At 39.7% G+C, this 24,290-nt stretch overlaps 1 protein-coding gene across 7 annotated transcripts in view; it reads right to left on the bottom strand.

Moving 5' to 3' along the window:
* Nucleotides 1–6,700: 6,700 nt before the first annotated feature.
* Nucleotides 6,701–24,290, bottom strand: part of RC3H2 (ring finger and CCCH-type domains 2) — a 57,159-nt gene continuing 39,569 nt past the window's right edge. For 2 of the 7 annotated variants that reach the window (XM_005580836.5, XM_005580840.5), the window contains 11 exons: nucleotides 21,180–21,394; nucleotides 19,933–20,366; nucleotides 18,866–19,036; nucleotides 16,413–16,559; nucleotides 15,862–16,075; nucleotides 15,201–15,285; nucleotides 14,861–14,942; nucleotides 14,628–14,762; nucleotides 13,960–14,073; nucleotides 13,712–13,860; nucleotides 11,563–11,949 (listed from right to left, as the gene is read on the bottom strand). In XM_005580836.5, the coding sequence (XP_005580893.1) occupies nucleotides 11,754–11,949; nucleotides 13,712–13,860; nucleotides 13,960–14,073; nucleotides 14,628–14,762; nucleotides 14,861–14,942; nucleotides 15,201–15,285; nucleotides 15,862–16,075; nucleotides 16,413–16,559; nucleotides 18,866–19,036; nucleotides 19,933–20,366; nucleotides 21,180–21,394 (1,942 nt within the window). In that variant the 3' untranslated portion in view covers nucleotides 11,563–11,753. Of the gene's footprint in view, nucleotides 11,950–13,711; nucleotides 13,861–13,959; nucleotides 14,074–14,627; nucleotides 14,763–14,860; nucleotides 14,943–15,200; nucleotides 15,286–15,861; nucleotides 16,076–16,412; nucleotides 16,560–18,865; nucleotides 19,037–19,932; nucleotides 20,367–21,179; nucleotides 21,395–24,290 lie in introns of all 7 variants that reach the window. The other 5 variants (XM_005580835.5, XM_005580839.5, XM_005580838.5 and 2 more) reach the window with 5 other exon arrangements.

The raw sequence follows: 24,290 nt of genomic DNA, 5'->3' as shown, positions 1-24,290 counted from the left end.
TTTGGCATGTTTTTGCAATGGCTGGTACCGGTTGTTCCTTTCCATGTTTAGTGCTTCCTTCAGGGTCTCTTGTAAGGCAGGCCTAGTGGTGACAAAATCTCTAAGCATTTGCTTATCTGTAAAGGATTTTATTTCTCCTTCACTTATGAAACTTAGTTTGGCTGGATATGAAATTCTGGGTTTAAAATTCTTTTCTTGGGCCGGGCGCGGTGGCTCAAGCCTGTAATCCCAGCACTTTGGGAGGCCGAGACGGGCGGATCACGAGGTCAGGAGATCGAGACCCTCCTGGCTAACACGGCGAAACCCCGTCTCTACTAAAAATACAAAAAACTAGCCGGGCGAGGTGGCAGCGAGTGCCTGTAGTCCCAGCTACTCGGGAGGCGGAGGCAGGAGAATGGCGTGAACCTGGGAGGCGGAGCTTGCAGTGAGCCGAGATGGTGCCACTGCACTCCAGCCCGGGCGACAGAGTGAGACTCCCTCTCAAAAAAAAAAAAATAAATAAATAAAAAGTAAAATAAAATTCTTTTCTTTAAGAATGTTGAATATTGGCCCCCATTCTCTTCTGGCTTGGAGAGTTTCTGCCGAGAGATCTGATGTTAGTCTGATGGGCTTCCCTTTGTAGGTAACCCGACCTTTCTCTCTGGCTGCCCTTAAGATTTTTTCCTTCATTTCAACTTTGGTGAATCTGGCAATTATGTGTCTTGGAGTTGCTCTTCTCGAGGAGTATCTTTGTGGCGTTCTCTGTATTTCCTGGATTTGAATGTTGGCCTGCCCTACTAGGTTGGGGAAGTTCTCCTGGATGATATCCTGTAGAGTGTTTTCCAACTTGGTTCCATGTTCCCCCTCACTTTCAGGCACCCCAATCAGACGTAGATTTGGTCTTTTTACATAATCCCATACTTCTTGCAGGCTTTATTCATTTCTTTTTCTTCTTTTTTCTTTTGGTTTCTCTTCTCGCTTCATTTCATTCATTTGATCCTCAATCGCAGATACTCTTTCTTCCAGTTGATCGAATCGGTTACTGAAGCTTGTGCATTTGTCACGTATTTCTCGTGTCATGGTTTTCATCTCTTTCATTTCGTTTATGACCTTCTCTGCATTAATTACTCTAGCCATCAATTCTTCCACTTTTTTTTCAAGATTTTTAGTTTCTTTGCGCTGGGTATGTAATTCCTCCTTTAGCTCTGAGAAATTTGATGGACTGAAGCCTTCTTCTCTCATCTCGTCAAAGTCATTCTCTGTCCAGCTTTGATCCGTTGCTGGCGATGAGCTGTGCTCCTTTGCCGGGGGAGATGCGCTCTTATTTTTTGAATTTCCAGCTTTTCTGCCCTGCTTTTTCCCCATCTTTGTGGTTTTATCTGCCTCTGGTCTTTGATGATGGTGATGTACTGATGGGGTTTTGGTGTAGGTGTCCTTCCTGTTTGATAGTTTTCCTTCTAACAGTCAGGACCCTCAGCTGTAGGTCTGTTGGAGATTGCTTGAGGTCCACTCCAGACCCTGTTTGCCTGGGTATCAGCAGCAGAGGCTGCAGAAGATAGAATATTTCTGAACAGCGAGTGTACCTGTCTGATTCTTGCTTTGGAAGCTTCCTCTCAGGGGTGTACTCCACCCTGTGAGGTGTGGGGTGTCAGACTGCCCCTAGTGGGGGATGTCTCCCAGTTAGGCTACTCAGGGGTCAGGGACCCACTTGAGCAGGGAGTCTGTCCCTTCTCAGATCTCAACCTCCATGTTGGGAGATCCACTGCTCTCTTCAAAGCTGTCAGACAGAGTCGTTTGCGTCTGCAGAGGTTTCGGCTGTGTTTGTTATTGCCCTGTCCCCAGAGGTGGAGTCTACAGAGACAGGCAGGTTTCCTTGAGCTGCTGTGAGCTCCACCCAGTTCGAGCTTCCCAGCAGCTTTGTTTACCTACTTAAGCCTCAGCAATGGCGGACGCCCCTCCCCCAGCCTTGTTGCTGCCTTGCTGGTAGATCACAGACTGCTGTGCTAGCAATGAGGGAGGCTCCGTGGGTGTGGGGCCCTCCCGGCCAGGTGTGGGATATGATCTCCTGGTGTGCCTGTTTGCTTAAAGCGCAGTATTGGGGTGGGAGTTACCCGATTTTCCAGGTGTTGTGTGTCTCAGTTCCCCTGGCTAGGAAAAGGGATTCCCTTCCCCCTTGCGCTTCCCAGGTGAGGCAATGCCTCGCCCTGCTTCAGCTCTCGCTGGTCGGGCTGCAGCAGCTGACCAGCACCGATCGTCCGGCACTCCCCAGTGAGATGAACCCAGTACCTCAGTTGAAAATGCAGAAATCACCGGTCTTCTGTGTCGCTCGCGCTGGGAGTTGGAGACTGGAGCTGTTCCTATTCGGCCATCTTGCTCCGCCAAAAAAAAAAGAAGAAAAGAGGTTTAATTTGGTTCACAGTTCTGCAGGCTGTACAGGCATGACACCAACATCTGCTTAGTTTCTGTTGAGAGCCTCAGGAGGCTTACATTCATGGTGGAAAGCGAAGGGGAGCCAGTGTATCACATGGCAAGAGCAGGACCAAGGTGTGTGTGGTGTGCAGAAGTACAACACTCTTTTAAACAATCAGATCTAGCATGAACTGAGTGAGAACTCACTCATCAACAAGGGGATGGTGCTAAGCCATCCTTGAGGGATCTGCCCCCATGATCCAATACATCCCACCAGGCCCCACCTCCAACATGAGGTCACATTTCAACATGAGATTTGGAGGGGGCAAACATCCAAACCACTATCAGTAGCCTCCAGCCTCCAGCCAGCAAAAAACTGATGCCCTCATTCCAAGGGGCATAAAGAACTGAATGAATCCTGCCAACAATCTCGTGAGTAAGCTTGGAAGCAGATCCTTCCCCAGTTGGGCTGTGAGATGACTGGAGTGCCAGCCAACACCTAGATTACAGCCTGTGAGAGACCCTGAAGCAGAGCACCTATTTAAGTCATATCCAGATTTCTGACCTACAGAAACTGAAGTGATAAATTTTGTGGTAAGCCCCTAAGTTTTAGGGTAATTTGTTATACCAATAGATAATTAATACAAGAGTTACTCCAATTTTTATTTTCATCTTGTATCCAGTTTGGTAAACTGTATTTTTAAGGAATTTGTCCATTTCCAAATTAAGACCTTATAGTCTAATTTATTGATTACCTTCAGAGGTAGACAAAGTATACTAATTCATTCACTATTTTAAAAAAAAAAAAAACCTTCAGAAATAAAAACTTAACGTCCACACAGAAACGTGCATACAAATGTTCATAGCAACTTTATTTGTAATAGCCAAAAATTTGAAGCATTCCAAATGCCCTTCAATGGGTTAATGGCTAAAGACACCATTACCATGCTGTATAGTATACCATGTAGTATACCATGGTACTACGGATGTACCATGGCATATTACCCAGCAACATAAAGAAAAAACTATTAATACATGCAACCACTTAGATTAATTCAAGGGAATTATGATGAGTGAAAAAAAAAGCCAATCTCGAGGTTACATATGGTATAATTCCAGTAATATAACATTCCCGAAATGACAAAATTATGAAGATGGAGAAGAGATTAGTGGTTGCCAGAGTTTAGGGATGGGAGAATAGGGATAAGAAAGGAAAATGGATGTGATATAAAGGGGTAGCATGAGGGATCACTGAGATGAAACAGTTCTTATCTTGATAGTAGTGGTGGTTCCACAAATCTACATGTGAAAACTACATAGAACTTACACACACACGAACATGCACATGCATGCAAATGAGTGCATGGGAAACTGGTGAAATCTAAATAAGCTCTGGATTGTAGGAATGTCAAGTTCCTGGTTTTAATATTATAATTAGGGGCTGGGCTTGGGTGGCTCATGGTTGTAATCCTAGCACTTTGGGAGGCTGAGGTGGGTAGAACCCTTGGGTTGAGGAGTTTGGGACCAGCCTGGACAACATGGCAAAACCCCATCTCTACAAAAACTAACCAGGCAAGGTTATGTGCACCTGTAGTCCCAGCTACTTAGGAGGCTGAGGTGGGAGGATCACCTAAGCCCGGAAGGCGAAAGTTGCAGATCACACCACTGCTGCACTCCAGCCTGAGTGACAGCGAAACCCTGTCTCAAAAAAAAAAAAAAAAAAAGAAAAGAAAAAGAAAAGAAAAGAAAAGATATATATATATATAGACACACACACACACATACTATAGTTATATAACATTTTACCATTGGAGAAAGTGTGTGAAGCTATATGGTCCTCTGTACAATTTTTTTGCACTTCTTGTGAATCTACAATTATTTCAAAATATAAAACTTTTTTAAAAAACTTCAATTGATCTTATCCAAAATCTTGGAATTTAAATATCTATTTAATTAATTAATTTGAGAAGGAGTCTCACTGTCACCCAGGCTGGAGTGCAGTGGCACAATCTTGGCTCACTGCAACCTCCAAATTTCAGGTTCCAGTGATTCTCTTGCCTCACCCTCCTGAGTTCCTGGAACTACAGGTGCATGCCACCATGCTTGGCTAATTTTTTTGTATTTTTAGTAGAGGCGGGGTTTCATCATGTTGGCCAGGCTGGCTCTAACTCCTGACCTGAAGTGATCTGCCCGCCTTGGCTTCCCAAAGTGCTGTGATTACAGGTGTGAGCCACCATGGCCGGCCCTAAATACCTATTTTAAATAGCACCCTCCATCTGATTCTCACTGGATCTGCCTTTTGAATAAAGACCTGAAGTGAAAGATCTAATCATGAAGATACTCCATGGGTTTCTGGGATACTTTGTTAATGTGCATGATAATTATTTCAACAGATATTATAAAGGAAATAAAATCTCCCTGGAATTTCATTTCCTTAAGTTTCCTCTCCCTTAACACCCATCCATGGTTTTTCACCCTCTTCCTCCTTCCTGATCTCTGTTGTCACATACTTTAGGATGTATACAAGATTACACGTTTTACAAATATTGGACTGTTCTCAGCAATGGGGTCTGGGATTTTAAGCCAAATTTAATCCCCTATATTGATTGGGTAGATGTCCAATAGACTTCCTACACTACAAATCCTGTCAATTGCTGTCTCTTACTTTTAAAATCCATCTCTTTTCCTCCATCCCAGCTTGGCCATGCTCTCAACACTTCTTACCTAGATTGCTGACCTGGCTTCCCTGTTGGTCTATCTCCAGCTTTACTTTTCACCCCATGGCTAAAGGGGTCTTTCTAAAATCCCAAGTTGTTTAGATTATATAAATTGTCTCTTTAGAATGGTATTTGCTGTCCTTCATGGAAGTCCCTACCTACCTCTTCTGTGACATTGGGCAAAATCTCTATGATCTCTGCCTCAGTTTTATGGTCCTAAGTCATGATATTATTATTGCACTTACAACCGTTCCTGGAACATACTAAGTGCTCTAAGAGTTGGCTATTTATATTAGTCACTGAAGCACCATTCCTTAAACACCTCTTCCATTGTAACACTTATGGTCAATATAAGTTCCGATCACCATCACCACCACCACCTCCTTGGGAGGTAGAAAAGAGGCAGACAAATCAGAATTCTGATTCTACTACTTTGTAGTTATAACATCTGGGCAAGTTATATAACATCTCAAACATAAGATACGGGCTGTAACATCTAAAGTAAAGGACGGTAGTTTTTTTCCTTTTTTTTTGAGACCGAGTCTCGCTCTGTCGCCCAGGCTGGAGTGCAACGGCACGATCTCGGCTCACTGCAAGCTCTGCCTCACGGGTTCATGCCATTCTCCTGCCTCAGCCTCCCGAGTAGCTGGGACTACAGGCACCCGCCACCACGCTCGGCTAATTTTTTGTACTTTTAGTATAGACAAGGTTTCACCGTGTTAGCCAGGATGGTCTCGATCTCCTGACCTTGTGATCCAGCCGCCTCGGCCTCCCAAAATGCTAGGATTACAGGTGTGAACCACCTCGCCCAGCCTGTTTTTTCCTCTTTTCTATCCAAGATAGTACTTCAAGGAATGATCATTCAAGATTGAGTGGGTTGTTGTGAAGGTGGAGTTGGAACTCAGGGTACTTCCTCTACTTATCTCTGCTCGGTGCGATGTCATGTAGCTAAAAGTACAGCTGGAGGTCATTTTACAGAGAAGTACTTCCTTTTGCTCACCACTGCCACTAACCCCTTAATTTCCTTTTGGAGTTTCCCTACACCCTACATCAGAAGAATAGTTCACTGAATTATTCTAATTTGTCTTCTGATTTTCCATACTGTTTCTAGAGAAGAAACTCATGTTTCACGGACCTTTAACCTTACCGAACAGCGCAGACAGGGGTTTAAAATATACCAGCTGAATGAATGAATAAAACCACTTGAGGCCCAATAAAAATGGTGTCTAGACCAAGCCACTCTGCTGAGGTCCACAGAACTGTCTTCAAACTTCTATGATACATCACTTTGTATTAGTTGTGTATCTGTCCTGCTTTTCCCACTAGACAGTAAACTCAGTACTACCTGCATCCTCATCTCCCACACAGAAAGTGCTGTGTGTTGAATGAAGTGACTTGATAGAATTAAGGTATATCTCAACCTCCTTGGGTCTATTCATTTCTTTCAAAGCCTTCCGTATGATATATAGATGAGGCAGGTAATCATTTAAATCTCAAGGAGTGGCCTGGTAGCTCTGTTAAGCCAAAAACTATGCCAAGAAAATCTAGATAACTAAAATATACCATGAACTTAATATTGACATTAAACAAACAACTTTTAAGGTGGACAAATAATTTTATTTTGTGCATGCAAATACATGTCAAGTACTGCAAACTTTTTCCATCAATTTTCTCTCAAACACTGAAAATCATGATGCTCTATTTTGTGAACAGCCAAAGCTAGTATCTCTTCACTTCAGTGCTACAGCAAAAACACACAGAATTCACTCCTTGCTATTCACTATCATCACAACCCTCATTGTTCCATCTCTGCCCTCCCCCCATATACAGGCCTTATAAATCCTAGTCTTCCCCCATTTAATCCTATTCCTATAGCACAAAGGGAAACATTACGATTTGGAAATTCAAATTGAAATAAATGGAATAGAATTTATTCCCATATATATTCCCCATTTCATTGTACAGAATTATTTTAAATTATAGTTTTAAATAGAAGCTGAGTATATGCCTTAAAAATGAGCATTAAATCCATCTTAGAGATGGTGCCTGCTTTTTACATGATGGGTGTACACCATCTTTAATTTCATTTACATTTCAATCGAACAATAGATTTGCAAAGAAAATGTCTAATACAGACGTAAAAATATTCACACTAGAGCTTCACAATCGGTTGTACAATTGACAAACAGGCCTCTTTTCCCAAACTTTCCAGCTAAGCAAATTTATAAAATGTAATCAATGCAACAAGAAAAACATTTCTCTTTCACTTCCAGGGAAAAGAATATGCAATAAACAGTATAAATGCAGACAGCAGTTGCTGCAAGCTAACCACGATACTCCCAAGTGGCTGTACAGTGGATATGTGCAGTACAAATAAAAGCCACATGTGTTGTATCACAACTACAGTATAATTGTTTGCCCAGCTAAGAGAATGCATGCACTTCCATGCCTTGGGTTATAAAGTGAGGCCTAATTCTTGACAGGTTGATGGAATATGTGCAAATGACCTTGGCTTTTGGTACTAAGTACAGCCAGTGTCTGTGTTCCACTGGTTTGGGGATATTTTAAAAATTTTATTAAAAAAAAGGAAAAACTGCCAATTTTAGACTCAAGGAGAATAACTGCTCTTGGAGTAAAAATAAGACTCCACTCAAATGTGGGGTGTTTTGATCTGTGGCCTTGACGCCTTGTATTCCCTTGCCAGCAAAGGGATACAAGGAAGTCGCAGTATAAAGACGTTACTAGCAAACTTATTCAATTTATCCAGAAAATGGGATAGTCCTTGAGCATGTTCTTTTGTGTTCTGCTTGCAGAAGGGGTCCTTATGTAGAAGGAGTTACAGTAAGTGATCCCATCAAGCCTCTTCATTCATTAAAACAAAAGTTCTTCCAGGAAACCAATGCATAGTTGCAATGCAACTTTTCCCTTTAATGCTTAGTTATCAATACTGGTGACAGTCTGCTCAGAAAATGACTCAAAGAAGATAGGGAAGAAATACTCAGATTCAAAGGTGAAATCATATGCTGAATCTGGTTGTTATAAATTCCACCCCTGTTAACAAGACAACACAGGCTTTAATGTCTAAAATCCAAAAGCAAGCTAGATGGTTTTTAAAATACTTTTTCAAATGTTTAAATGATCCCATTTGAAATACCTACAAATTGCTGTGCATCCTGTAATTTTCTCAAGGCAGCATATAAAATTGGGATATGCTTTATATACTTAACCTCAACTTGAAATCTGAATGAAAGTGACTAGATCCATACAAATAGAAAATTTCAGTTCTTGCATAGGAAATTTCTTTTATTATCCTCTTACTAGAATAAATAGCTACGATGGGAGGGAAAAGTCAGTGTCACTGGCCTAATGAACTCCCTTTTTTTGAAAATTACAATGCACAACTTTCATGTATGACACTGGTTTATCACGTGACATTGAAGACACGGCAGCAAAGGCAAGGGAATCTGCTTTGTTCAGGTACCAAATAGAAAAAATATATATGTAACTTCCTCTGTATTCATAAAATGAAATGAAACCACAAAAAACTGATGCTACAACCACAGTAACTGAATGGGGCACATGGACTTCAGAATGGAACTTAGAAATTAAAAAACAAAAACAAAAAATGAAAGAAAATAACCACAACTTTCTTGCATTCCAGACCTCAGACTTTTTTTTCTGATTAGACAATAGGTAACATATGCAGTTTTGTTACCCCCATTACACATTTCCTCTCTTGTTGCTTTATATCCTTTGATTCCAAATTTGTACATCACATCTTGTTGGTAAGGCGGCCAAATGACAGGAAATGCCTCAATTGTAAAAAGTCATATTCTAGGTCTGATTTGTAACATTTTCCTCGATGATATCAGTAGGTACCATTCTGAAGAAGGATCAGATGAACTGCCCTTTCTTCAAAAGTGGCAGAGAACCAATGGTTTTACTTCACATTAAACCCACCATGACAGACAGAAGGTGACCACTACACAGAGAATGGATGCAACACAGAATAATCTCAACACAGAAACAATTCCTATGTTGTTAGTGAAAAAGAGAGTAAGTTTTTAAGAACAGGGAGTTATTGTTTTATGGGATCACCTGCTGCAAGACAAGCATTACTTTAATATAAACGTTCTGAGACATACCAATAAGGTTGGCAGGTATATACATATACTGATGCAAATGTAATTTCACTGGACAAGTAGGCAAACATTTAAGCAGTTTATCCCAACCCCCTCCAGCAGAGCACAACCAAGTTTCAAAATTTCAATTTTAAAATTAAAAAGATAAGGTTAAATACACAAGATCAATTTATGTAGTATATATTCACCCTCAGAACGTGCTGAAGATGTTTTGTGTAGTTCTGTTGCACAGAGGGTTCTTTCCCTGAGGGCACATAAGGAGCTCTCAAACTGTTAATAGGTCTCTATTTTGTAACAAAATAGCAATTTTAAAATCTTAAAAAAAAATACATTACCTTCAACATGGAAGATCTCACTATTAAATATCCATGAAATAGACAGACTGGTTTGCATATCCTTTTTGGAATTACAAACAGCAAATAAAGTACATTGGAAGCATTTCAAATGTAAGAAGCACATATTTATAGAAAGGTTCTGATATAAATTATATAACAATCATGTTCCTGTAATATTCTAGGCTAATTTATAATGTCAGAAATAAGTTAATGTAACATGGTTTAAAACCCTTGTTCCTATTCATTTCAGGTTACAGAGTGAAATAAATAAAATGTCTTCATAGGGATGGGGAGCACTGGCCATGGCAAAAAGGTACAGTACTAACCAAAGGAAACTAAGTCAAGGCTACTGTGCTGTTGTTATGCTACAAACAAACATCTTCATACATTTGAGTATTAAATAAATGTGTAAGATCTTCCATACTGACACCAGAATATCAAAACTACCCCTTTGTTTCTCAGGTATATTTACAACTTATCAGTCACCTTATGAGCATGTTCATTAAGACAGGTATCAAACACCAGTATTTACTCATTCTAATCAAGAAATTTCAGGGAAATGTCAACCCTCCCGCCCCTGGAAATGTGCACAAAACTTTTTATCAAAATCTTATCTGATACAATGCTGTGGTTTTGTAAAACAACTAAATAGCTCAGACGACCAATAACATGATCCTGTTTAAGCATCTTGCTAGCAGGAAAAGCCCTTACATACAGTACACCTGGTGAAAGATCAGCTTGGCTTAAAATATTCCAGTACAATTTTCAGAGTAAACAACTTCACAGAAGTTAATTAAAAAAATAATAATAAAAGTCAAACTAATCTTAGAGAAACAAAAGAAAAACAGATAAACTATAGGTAAAGATCACCAGGAAGGAATGCCCAGCTTTTCTTTTCAAATGTTAACTGAAATTTAGGTTTCAATACAATACCTCCCACAAATCTGAGGCATGACTTGTTGAACACATTGTATACTTTCAGATGCCAAGTCAAAACCATTTCAGTCACATTTTAGCAAGGCAGAAATTATTCATGTTTCTAAGTATGAATAAATGTTAGCCAATGTTCTACTATTACATGGTTCATAGTCTTATCAACCTAACAGTCAAAAAACAAGAAAAACTAAATCCCAACATGAAGTAACAATAAACAATATTTAACCAAGATAATGCAATGAACATCCAAATTAATTAGTTTAAATTAAAAACCCAGCAATACCATCTTGTTAGTCAGTGCAAACGCTACATACAGGGTTTTCTCAAGAAAGCTGAAAGCACCTGATTCTTTTGCCAAGTCATCAGATTCAATAATGTACAGGCTTAAATCTGCATTTTAAAAAACTGCCATTACATTAGTGCATAATTTATCAAAATTGTAAAAACGATTCTGCATAACTTAGGAGAATTTAATATCTAGTACATCAGCTGAAAGACTTAGGCACTTGGTTATATTTTTAATTAATTACTTCAACAAGTAGCCTGTGTATAAATATTAACAAAGCAGAAACTACTCTTGAAAAATGGAAAATTAAAAAAAATTATATGCTACAGATAAAAGCACTGCACCACACTCCTACATATAATGCAGTAAAGAAAGCTGTATATAACCCTGTAAAATTCTATGGTAAGAACATCTAACTCCACTCTTCAAAATTAAAAAAAGAAAAAGAAATCCATGCAAAGTTCCATGAAAAAGATAAATAAAGCAGCTGGAATGAGATGGAAACTTCTCTCAGTGAAACATAAAATAGAAATAAATAAGTTAACTAAGTCTACTTTCACTAGATGTATCATTGTAGGATCCTGCTAGTTTAATAACTGAGTTGTTAATTTTCTATAGAAGCCATTTAAAATAGGAAATGGCTCAGTTACTGCACCGGATTGCTACAAACTCATAAAAAGCTGCTTGAAGCTTAAGTTAAATGTTGTCCAAATTCCAATCACTTCTGGAAAGTGAACATGTTACCCTAGTAAAGTAAATTTTCTTTTTTTTTTTTTCATAATGCTAATGCAAGAGGGCTTGAAGTATCAAAGAGTCCACAGGAAATGGATGCCCCCAGTAATATCTTTTTTTAAAAAAAATATACATTATATAATATATATTATATATATAAAAAGCTAGTGTAAATGCTTCCATGGTGTGGTCACAAATTTGAAAGATGAACCTCTTTTCAGCTGTTAACCATCTTCCCATTTGCAACAGGTTTTAAAAAGTCGTTTTTATCTTCAGACATAACATGAGTTTTCAGAATGAGGTTGCCAACACTGACAGACGTGGTGATGGGGAGGCAACTTGCATTGCTAATAGACACTGGGAGTGGCTGGCTAAAGCAAGAAGTTACCGGCAGAATTGTTTTTTGTTCCTCCCTGAGAAAAAAGAAATGACATTAAAAACAAGTTAGCTTTAAGTGAAAACTTTTAAGGGTAACTATACATACTTAAGGAAAGCTACATCAAACTTTAGGAGTCCCTAGCAAAGAGATGTCTTTATCACTAGAAGTATCAGAAGTAACTTGAAAAGTCCTATTTTCCTTTTTTCAGACAGTCTCCCTCTGTTGCCCAGGCTGGAGTGCCGTGGCATGATCTTGGCTCACTGCAACTTCCGCCTCCTGGGTTCAAGCAATTCTCCTGCCTCAGCCTCCCAACTAGCTGGAATTACAGGCGTGTACCACCACACTCAGCTATTTTGCATTTTTAGTAGAGACGGGGTTTCACCATGGTGGCTGGTCTAGAACTCCTGACCTCAAACGATCCGCCTGCCTTGGCCTCCCAGAGTGCTGGGATTACAGGCGTGAGCCACTACTCCTGGCCTGAAATGTTCTATTTTCCAAAAGTTATGATAAAAATTAAAATACTAGTTAGTTTAAGGCCATACAAACTATTAAGTTGAAGATTTAAGCCCATATTTTGGGCAGTAATTATTCCAGATGGCAGTATTATAGCCAAGAAAAAAAAAGATATATATATATTTTTATATATTTATATATAATATATATTTATATATAATATATATTATAAATGTATTATATATATTTTATATATAATTATATAATAAAAATATTTTATATATAATTTTTTTCTTGGCTATAATACTGCCATTTGGAATAATTACTGCCCAAAATATGGGCTTAAATCTTCAACTTAACAGTTTGTATGACTTTAAACTATATATATATATATTTTTTTGAGATGGAGTCTCAGTCTGTTGCCCAGGCTTGAGTGCAGTGTCACGATCTTGGCTCACTGCAACCTCCGCCTCCTGGGTTCAAGCAATTCTCTTGCCTCAGCCTCCCAAGCAGCTGAGACTACAGGTGCCTGTCACTATGCCTGGCTTTTTTGTATTTTTGTAGAGACAGGGTTTCACTATGTTGGCCAGGGTGGTCTTGAACTCCTGACCTTGTGATCCACCCACCTCAGCCTTCCAAAGTGCTGGGATTACAGCCATGAGCCACTGCGCCTGGCCTAGCTGAGAAAATCTTAACATGATTTTCAAAAAGAGAAACCATTAATCCAGGTTTTCATTCTCCATTTTGTAATCTAGAAATCTGGCAACCAGATTAAAGAAGCATAACCTGATGCTGGAACACAGATTAACTTTATCTCAACAGGCCAGGCGCGGTGGCTCAAGCCTGTAATCCCAGCACTTTGGGAGGCCGAGGCGGGTGGATCACGAGGTCAGGAGATCGAGACCATCCTGGCTAACATGGTGAAACCCCGTCTCTACTAAAAATACAAAAAACTAGCCGGGCGTGGTGGCGGGCGCCTGTAGTCCCAGCTACTCGGAGGCTGAGGCAGGAGAATGGCGTGAACCTGGGAGGCGGAGCTTGCAGTGAGCCGAGATCGCGCCACTGCACTCCAGCCTGGGTGACACAGCGAGACTCCGTCTCAAAAAAAAAAACAAAGAAACAAAAAAAAACTTTATCTCAACAAAAAGCAAGTTTCAGGCTACCAAAATGGACTGCTTTGTTAGTTCAATTTTACTTTTTCTCCCCTCAAAATTCAGACTGACCAAATCATTGCCCACAAAAGGTCTTCCCCTTACAGCATAAAGCCAAAAATGAATTTAACATTTTTTTCTCTTTATTATGTCCTATGCCCACTGTTTATGAATTTTCTGTCTAACACTCACAGAATCACATGGTCTTCACCTAAACTCTGTTTCTTCTGCTTTGGTGGCTCCTTTTGGTGCTGCTGCACTGGATGCCCATTTTCCACCGCCGTTCCATTTAGCAACTGATCATTTTGAGAACTGATACCAAGCTGTATGTCCAGGATCTCCTAAGAAAATAAAATGTCAATCCTTCAGTATCAAAGTATTTTATACTTTTAAATTTTCAATCGAACAAAGCCTCTCAATTATCTAATTGTGGCACTTACTTCAATTGGTTCACTTTGTCCATCAGGTTCATCAGTATCAAGTGCTGAAAGCTCTAACTCGATATCCCTATCAGGTTTAGTATCTGTTGAATCTTCTGTATAATCACTCTGTAACTAAGAAAAATACTGATTTTACACCTGTGGAACCTGGGGCTTCCCTTTTAAATTAAAATAAAAAATCCCAATAATCAGCCAGATACGGTGGCTCACACCTGTAATCCTAGCACTTTGGGAAGGTGAGGCAAGCAGATCACTTGAGGTCAGGAGTTCAAGACCAGCAACATGGTGAAACCCTGTCTCTACTAAAAATAGAAAAATTAGCTGGGCATGGTGGTGGGTGCCTGTAATCTCAGCTACTCGGGAGGCAGGAGAATCACTTGAACCTGAGAGCCAGAGGCTGCAGTGAACCGAGATTGTGCCACTACACTCCAGTCAATAGTGCAAGATTCCATCTCCAAAAAAAAAAAAAAAAATTTTCAATGATCTAGTTAAATAATTATTTAAGAAATCTAGGACTACAATTTTATTTCTATTATGAGTTTTAAAAGCAATCGATCATCTATCAGAGATATAGGCACACCAAAATACACTCAGTAATGGTATAACCAAGATGCAGCAGCAGAAAACAAATACATTAAGCATGAAGCCGAAAGATTCAGTTTCTTTACCTCTCCATTTCTTAGTTCAATTTCCTTGCTTAAAAGGTTTAAGGTAAGGTGACGGCCTTCATCCAGGGAATTCCACTTCTGTTGCATGGCCAAAGCATTGGCCTCTCTCTGAAGAAGTAATGAGTTGCTCTTGGCCTATATGAGGAGGAAAGAAAAGTAAAGTTAGCTTCCAACCATAGCTTTCAACTGGCATTCTATTTTTTAACAATTCATAGCTAAGTTACAGAGCCTACCTGCTGAAGTTCAAGGCTCAAAAGGTCCCCAGTACTGGAATGCTTTCTATGACCAGATAAATCAGTAACAATGAATCTGTCCCTTTAAAGAGAAATATGTTTACTGTAATAAAAGTTAAGTCAATGAAGCAACAAAAGCAGTAATAACCATATGTTTTATGTGACAGATCAACCCTGAAAACTTCAGTCATTCCAAATTTAAATGCAAATATTTTTCAGAAATTTGTTACATAGCTCAGACAAGCAAAGCACATTTCATGAACTGGGGGTAGGATGTGTACTCTTAAGATACATACAAGTCTGAGAATGGAGAATCCTATAGAATTAAGAAAAACATTACCTTTCAATATAGTGTGCTGATGATGTGGCCTCGTTGCCATATGAACTCCACCTTGAATCAACAGCATTGACATAAGGGACATAATCTACAGACATGTAGAATGAAACAATGGTCAAAAAAGTGACAAATTAGTGTACTGATATGAATATATACTTCTCAAAATAGATCTGTACTTTATCCCACTAGCCATATGATGCTGGTTAAACCACCTAATTCTGAGTTTCCCATGGTTGTTAAATGGAGGGAAATGTTTTCCATCTCACAAGCTGGGGATTAAAAAGCATAGTGCTTAGGACGGGCACAGTGGCTCACACCTGTAATTTCAGCACTTTGGGAGGCTTAGGCAGGTGGATCACATGAGGCCAGGAGTTCCAGACCAGCCTGGCCAACATGGCGAAACTAAAATACAAAATACTCTCTACTAAAAATACAAAAATTAGCCAGGCGTGGTAGTGCACGTCTGTAATCCCAGCTACTTTGGAGCTGAGGCAGGAGAATCACTTGAACCCAGGACACAGGTTGCAGTGAGCCGAGATCGCACCACTGCACTCCAGTCTGGGCAACAGAGTGAGACTCTCTCTCAATTAAAAAAGAAAAGAAAAGAAAAGAAAAAGCATAGTGCTTAGAACATATCAGGCTAGGTATTATCTAAATAGATTACCTGATACACTGATGGGCTTAGTCGCACTTCCTTGGGAAGCAGTGGCCTGGACAGGATCTGTGGTATGGTAACCTGTACGGGAAGATCTGGAAATTGCACCCCATTTTGAGATGATGGGTCCATCACTAAAGGGAATTATTGGATCTTCTTCTTTTGTCCTTCTCTGAGTTTCAAATAAATGTACTCTTCTCTTAACATCGCCACTGTCCAGGTCCTGTGTAAACCAAAGAAAATCAACAAAAGGACTGTTGGCTATTACTTCAGTTAGTAAATATACGCTATCAAAAGACATGTAACTAGGTTTTTTGGTTAATTTAAAACTAGCTCTAGACTCAATGATAATCCAACAAACTACCATTAAACCACCAATGTTCAAATAATCTAAACATTAAATATAATTTATTTCAGACTTACCTAAATATAACCCTGCTGCTACTAATGAGTTATAAGGCAACAATATGAACGAATGAATAGAAAACATTCATTCTACAACGTGAGTGAACATGCATCATCTCTCACCTCCAACCCCTGCAACCCCAGCAAAATCATACCATTAACACAGCATTTGAATTAGCAATTACATCTTTGGGCTCTGAATCAATGGCATTTATACAGGAGCCTATGGTGCCACAAGACCAGGGAGAATAATGGGAAAGATGATCTTCTTCAAATTTTGTACCACTCACACTCTCTGAGAACTGGTTAAAAAAAAATAAATAAATAAAGCCAATTAGTAAGAAGCTTAAATTTACAAGCTTGTAACTACTATAAAGGAACTATTATAGAATTCAGAGGACTTCATAGCAAACAATTACACTCTTTCAATAACTAATATAAAAAACTGTAATAAGCAACAAATGGTATTTTTACAATAGAAAATGGCATGCTTTCTCTTTTCACTTTGTCCTTTAAGTGCTCATATGGAACATTTGACTAATACTATCAAAACCAATTAACTAACATTTATAGTATGCTACTAAATGGTATGGGGTGCTCCAAGAAAAAAAAAAGTAAGAGAAAACAAATACATAGATACACACAGAGGTCACAGTCCATATCCTAAAGAAGTTTATAATTTTCTTTTTTCTTTTGAGACAGAGTCTCATTCCTACCGCCCAGGCTAACGTGCAGTGGGGTGATCCCAGCTCACTGCAGCCTCGACTTCCCAGGCTCAGGTGATTTTCCCAGCTCAGCTTCCCAAGTAGCTGGGACTATAGGCATGCGCCACTATGCCCAGACAATTTTTTGTATTTTTAGTAGAGGTGAAGTTTTGCCATGTTGCCTAGGCTGGTATCAAACTCCTGGGCTCAAGCAATCCACCCACCTCGATCTTCCAAAGTGCTGGGATTATAGGCATGAGCCACTACACCAAGCTGTGTTTATAATTTTCTTGAGAAAAAGAATGACATGTGCAAATAAGGGAATATAACTGATAAATTATGCAGTATCAAATAACAAAAGGAATTCAAAGAAGGCTCTGGAGCTAAAGGGGAAATAAATAAATTTTAAAGGGACTGTGAATAAGGAATACTTACAGGACCAGAACACTAAAGTTATACGAATCATTAAATCTAGTTTACTAATTATTCAGATTTAAAAACTCAAGGCCAAAAAAGTTAAATAACTTTTCTCAAGTCAAACTCAGCAGATCTGAGTCTCAGGGAAATACTCACTTCCTGAAGCATACATTGTATACCAAAAAAGAAAACAGAAGTGGCATCTAGCAAGCAAGTGGCAGCTCTGTCACTCTGTTGTCAACATATTTACCTGCTTTGAAGAAGTCTAAGTTTGACAAGACCAATTTGGATCTAGTTTAAAATTTCAATGCTTTATTGAAATATTTATGGGTTAAAAAATATAATGCCTAGGATTACCTCAAAACAATTCAACGGGAAGAGGGGGTACAAATAAGACAGTACTGACTGAGTTGATAACTAAGGAACCTGGGTGTTGGGTACATGGAGTTTATCGTATTATTCTCTCTATAGCTGTATATGTTTGAAATTTTTTATAATGAAAATATTTTAAAAATTTTAATATCAGAACTTTTGGGGGTGGGGAATAAACCAGAAAAAACTTAAAAAAGAAAGAGGCCGAGACGGGCGGATCACGAGGTCAGGAGATCGAGACCATCCTGGCTAACACGGTGAAACCCCGTCTCTACTAAAAAATACAAAAAAAAACCAGCCGAGCGAGGTGGCGGGCGCCTGTAGTCCCAGCTACTCGGGAGGCTGAGGCAGGAGAATGGCGTAAACCCGGGAGGCGGAGCTTGCAGTGAGCCGAGGTCGCGCCACTGCACTCCAGCCTGGGTGACACAGCCAGACTCCGTCTCAAAAAAAAAAAAAAAAAAAAAAAAAAAAAAGAAAGTAATGGTTTACTCTAAATATAACAGTACTGAAAACACCAGATTAAATTAAAATCATCCTGGTACAAAAACTTATTTTGTAATGCCAAGAACAATAATTAACAGTGATGTAAAGAGCATAAATAATACTGTAGGTATTTCTGCATCTCTTATGAAGTAGTGAAGAAATACCTCAGACAGCACAGGATTCAAACCCCAGCTATTTACAGCTGAAAGATCTTGGGCAAATCACTTCTGTAAGTAAGATTCCTACCCTGTAAAATATAGAAAATACCTGCCCCCTAAGGTTTTTGTGAGAATTAAATAAAATAGCTTTATGCAAATGCTTAGTACAGTGTTGGCATGAGTAGGTGCTCAATAAATGATAGATATAAATCACACTATTAATAAAAAACCATAAAATAATTACACTACTGGAAAGATTTTGAATTCCTGGTAAAGGACTATGCCTTAACAGTCTTCAGAGTCTCATAACACCTAGCCATTGTGCATATATATTCAGTGTTTACTGAACTAAACTCAACTGCACACCAAACCACTGCAAAATATCCAACATAGCTATTCCTGGTTTGAATGCGTAATTTGAAGTCAGCTGTTTGACCTATCCCTGCAACATTAAGTAATTAAAACCTTTCTTACATCCGCACGGAAGTCTACACTGAATAGAGGAGAAGGTGGTGTTGGTGACTGTGTTGCCACAGGAAGAGTTGAAGAGACAAGAGGTGCTTTCTGAGTGTGGTACTGTGCCCACTGATCTGGCTTTCTTCTTATCTGCTCCTCGCAACTGGTCTTCAAATGACCACAAGGTTCCTAATGGGGGATAAAAGAAACAATCTTAATCATCTAGGGAGTGGTGAATAAATTTAACTGTGTGAAAATGATGTAAACAGTTTATGATATTGTTGGGATAAAAAAATACAGCAGGGAAAGTCACCCTATTCTCCATACACTTAAAAAAAATGGTTAATATTTATTCAACTGATGTTAAAAGCAGAATCTGAGCATTCACTTTTCTTGTTTAGGAAAGTAATTTGTATGTATGTGGTGATACTGAAAAAAGGCCCTAACCTTGTATTTTTAAGAGTTTTCTACTTTCCCAACAATTACCTATCCGAACATAACATTTATTGAGCATTAACATGTATGAGGCCCAGTTCTAAGAGGTTTGATTTTCTGATTTAATTCTCACAACAGCCTTATGAGGTAGGTACTACTATTATTTCCATCAAACGAATGAAAGAACTGAGGCATAGGGAGGTCAAGTAACTTCCTTAAGTCACACAATTAGTAAGTGGAGGAGCCAGGATATATACCTGGGTGGTTTGACTCCAGACACTGGGCTCTTTTTTTTTTTTTCTTTTTTTTTTTTTTTTGAGACGGAGTCTCGCTCTGTCGCCCAGGCTGGAGTGCAGTGGCCGGATCTCAGCTCACTGCAAGCTCCGCCTCCCGGGTTCATGCCATTCTCCTGCCTCAGCCTCCTGAGTAGCTGGGACTACAGGCGCCCGCCACCTCGCCCGGCTAGTTTTTTTTGTATTTTTTTAGTAGAGACGGGGTTTCACCGTGTTAGCCAGGATGGTCTCGATCTCCTGACCTCGTGATCCGCCCGTCTCGGCCTCCCAAAGTGCTGGGATTACAGGCTTGAGCCACCGCGCCCGGCCCAGACACTGGGCTCTTAATGACTACATTATAGTAGCATCTTCACTTACCCTTGGTAAAGGCACAGTTGTCCTTGGCTCACTTGGTGGCTGACAAGCCACCGAATAATATCCATCTAATGAGTTATATCTTTCCCGCAAAGATGTCTGATAGACAGATGAGTGCATCACATCCATTGGAGGTAAAGAATTGCTTCTAATAATGTCATCTCGTTGGTACATAGGTGGGCGCCAGATGCGCCTGCTGTCATACACAGGAGCATACATTCCAGAAGGTACTGGAGGAACTGGTCCATACGGCTGCGGAGGAGGAGGTTGGTAAGGAGAAGAATTCATTCGATCTCGAGGGGAAAATGTACTGTAATGATCGGCATATGGCATGGAAGCAGGTGGGAGGGAGGACTCTGGAACATTATTGGACCTCACAAAGCGAGGAACACAGGGAGCCACACCAGCTGGTACCGTTGGAGGTGGTGGATAGTATCCTTGAAAATTGGAAAGAGGAATATTTAATGTAATCTTAGTACAATCCAACATTTTATAATGGCTTAAATCTAAGGCAGCCCTTAATGCAGGAAAATATAATATGCTTTGAACCTTACCTTACCCTGCTTTATAAAGCTTTATACCTGGCTTTTTCTTTTATTTTTTAGTAGAGACAGGGTCTTGCTATGATGCAAGCCCAGGCTGGTCTCAAACTCCTGGGCTCAAGCAATTCTCCTGGGCCTCCCAAAGTGCTGGGATTACAGGTGTGAGCTACCACACCTGACCAGAAGCTACATATTTTCAAGATACCACTATATGAAAATCATTAACGTTCAATACTTTGCTAAAGTGCTCCTTAAAACACATGACAGAGCTATTAACAGATGGCTGGTAAATATCCTTCCAGGGCATCTATTGCCACTGGTTTTGGATTAAATAGTTACATCATTGATTTTTATTAACCTTTTTGGGAGCAGACGTTGAAGACCTCTCTCAAAATCTATGTGAGTTGTCCACTCTCTTTCCAAAATTGTACATAAGCATACATAAATAAAGCATTTTTTTACATCATTTCAGGGGACTTACAGAAAACCACCTAAAGTTCATTCCTGACCCTATATTTGATTTGTAGGAATAACAACCTTAAAGCTGTTAGTATTTAGAAACACAGATCCTTGGAGAAGGAAAATAACTTATGAGTCATATGGTCAAAAGGATTAATTTTTTAAATGTAGACATTCTAGAACTATTCACTCATTTATCTAAGGGAAACAATGTTTCTTTTTTTCTTAGAATCCTCTAAAATTACTCACCTGTCTGTGGGTACTGTGGGACTTCAAAGGGTATCTGAGTCCTTGGATCTTGAAAATACTGAATGTTTTCTGAATGCGGAGGATATACTGGTACTCTAGTTAGAAATGGGCTGGATTTTTGAGGCACAGAATTCAGCTCTGTTCCAACATTAGAGGGCCCAGCTGAGGTAGCTGCTACATTACTTACAGGAGTCTTGGGTGGAGAACCAATTTTACTGGAGAGAAAATTTAACAAAGGGCAAAGGATAAATCACTGTCTATGACTGTCCTCCTTAGTAGAAATTTTTAATAAAATTATATTCTGAAACCATTAATAGAAAACACTTCAGATATTGCCACATTGACAAATAAGGCAATGAATTTCACTGCCACCTTACACAGCTAATTTACATAATCATGGTAACAGAGTCATATTCCTGTGTAAGCCACAGGGAATAAAAACGATTCCCAGATATTAACGTGACTCATTAGTCACCATTTACCCATTTTTTTTTTTTTTTTTTGAGACAGGGTGTCACTCTGTCACCCAGGCTGGAGTGCACTGGCACAATCACAATAACAGCTTACTGCAGCCTTGACCTCCTGGGCTTAAGCAATCCTCCCACCTCAGCCTCCCAAGCAGATGGGACTATAAGTGCATGCCACCACACTCGGCTAATTTTTAATTTTTTTGTAGAGATGGGGTCTAGATTTGTTGCTCAGGAGGGTTTCAAACTTCTAGGCTCAGGCAATTCTCCCACCTTGGCCTCACAAATTGCTGGGATTACAGGCATGAGCCACCATGCCCGGCCATTACTCATTCTTTAAGCAAACATTTTTCCCTACTGAAGGTTAAAAAAAAGAAAATTCTGTTCAACAAGTTCTCAACCGAAATAATATAGTCCATTAGTAGAACTATTTGGGACAAAGAAAACAGACATGGTAAGAAAGGGTTGTTTTCTATGAGGAGTTAAATTAGCTGAACTATAAACTCCTTGAGGAAAGGCCACTTTTGTTTATTTTCATAACTCCTATATCCCCAGCACCTAAAACAGTTCCTGGAACAGAGTAGGTACTTGGTAAATATTTATCAGACAAATAAAACAGTTCCTGGCATGCAGTAGGTACTCAGTAAACACCTGCTGGGTGAATGAAATGGTAACTCATTAAATTGAGGCAAAATACACCAACCTTTTATTATTATTATTATTAACACAAAAGAATTTTCTTGGTTGAGTCACTAAGTAATCAGCTCGAAAGGATGTTATGGCTTTCTTAATTCCTTTTAAGAAGTCAAATTTTGGACGGGCACGGTGGCTCACGCCTGTAATTCCAGCACTCTGGGAGGCCGAGGCGGGCGGATCAACTGAGGTTGGGAATTCGTGACCAGCCTGACCAACATGGAGACACCCCGTCTCTACTAAAAATGCAAAATTAGCCGGGTGTGGTGGTGCATGCCTGTAATCCCAGCTACTCGGGAGGCTGAGGCAGGAGAATCACTTGAACCTAGGAGGCAGAGGTTGTGGTAAGCCGAGATCGCGCCATTGCACTCCAGCCTGGGCAACAAGAGTGAAACTCTGTCTCAAAAAAAAAAAAAAAAAAAGTCAAATTTTGACAGAGCTTTAGATATGTGATGACTGCAGAAAATGATCGTGTTAATTATGCAGGAACTCAATACACTGCATCTCAACCAGATTAGAGGGTTTTTTCTCAAATTAGAACAATCATTTTAAAGGTAGGGTATAGGCTGGGCGCGGTGGCTCACGGCTGTAATCCCAGCACTTTGGGAGGCCAAGACAGGCAGATCACGAGGTCAGGAGATCGAGACCATCCTGGCTAACATGGTGAAACTCCGTCTCTACTAAAAATACATTAAAAAAAATTAGGCAGGTGCGGTGGCGGGCGCCTGTAGTCCCAGCTACACAGGAGGCTGAGGCAGGATAATGGTGTGAACCCAGGAAGTGGAGCTTGCAGTGAGTGGAGATTGTGCCACTGCACTCCAGCCTGGGCAACAGAGCAAGACTCCGTCTCAAAAAAAAAAAAAAGGTAGGGTATAAACAAAAAGGTACATGGGCTGCCTTTAAGTTTATCACAGATTAGTCTAGGAGATGTTTACTTGTATGTGTAACTGTGTATTAAAATGTAAAAAATAACTAAGGAACTGTGGGTAATAATAGTAGGTACAAATGTAAGGGTTTAGAGTATAAAGATATTTTAGGGCTGTGCTTATTCTTTACACAAGTAAAATAGAGACAACAAGGAAAATGATTAGGATTTCCTTGAAACAATAATAATTAATATTTATCAAGTGGTTATTTCAGTCTATTCCAGGCACTATGCTTTACATAGATTATCTGGTTGCTCCATGTCAAAATGTTATATACCTAAAATTTGGATTAGTACTTTGAAATGGTAAACTCATAGACTTTTGTTGATAAACAAAAAGGCAACAAGATCCATGATAAGGTCAACATTTATCGCCTCATGAAATCATGCAAGCTATCTCAAAAATTGGAACTTATGGGAAAAGCTAATCTTCAGTCACATCCTAGTGAGAATTAGATCACTATCCTAGATGACTTTCAGGATTCTAGGCTCTCCAATATGGCAGCTTCTCTCATATCTTATTGATTTTGCCTGTGCTGCCTTCTTCATTCATAAGGCCCTTCCTTCCTTGCTATCCATACTTTTGGATATAGCTCAGGTATCATCACTTCACCTCTAAGAAGCCATCCACAATACCTCTCATAGAATTATTATTTTTCCTGTGTTCCAATAACAACTGGAACAATTGTGTTCCAAAAAAAATTTAGATTTATTTTTTGAAAGTCTTTACCAGCTGGGTGCAATGGCTCATGCCTGTAATCCCAGCCTTTTGGGAGGCCAAGGGGGGCGGATCACTTGCGGTCATGAGTTCCAGACCAGTCCGGCCAACATGGCGAAACCCAGTCTCTACTAAAAATACAAAAATTAGCTGGGCATGGTGGCAGGTGCCTGTAATCCCAGCTACTTGGGATGCTGAGGCAGAAGAATTGCTTGAACCCAGCAGGTGGAGGTTGCAGTGAGCCGAGATTGCACCATTGCACTCCACCTGGGTGACAGAGCGACAGCATCTCAAAAAAAAAAAAGTTT

Source organism: Macaca fascicularis, chromosome 15 (assembly GCF_037993035.2).
Source record: "Macaca fascicularis isolate 582-1 chromosome 15, T2T-MFA8v1.1".
NCBI classification, from domain to species: Eukaryota; Metazoa; Chordata; class Mammalia; order Primates; family Cercopithecidae; genus Macaca; species Macaca fascicularis.
Note: the sequence above shows the minus strand (reverse complement) of the source record. Positions and strands in the feature narration are given on the sequence as shown.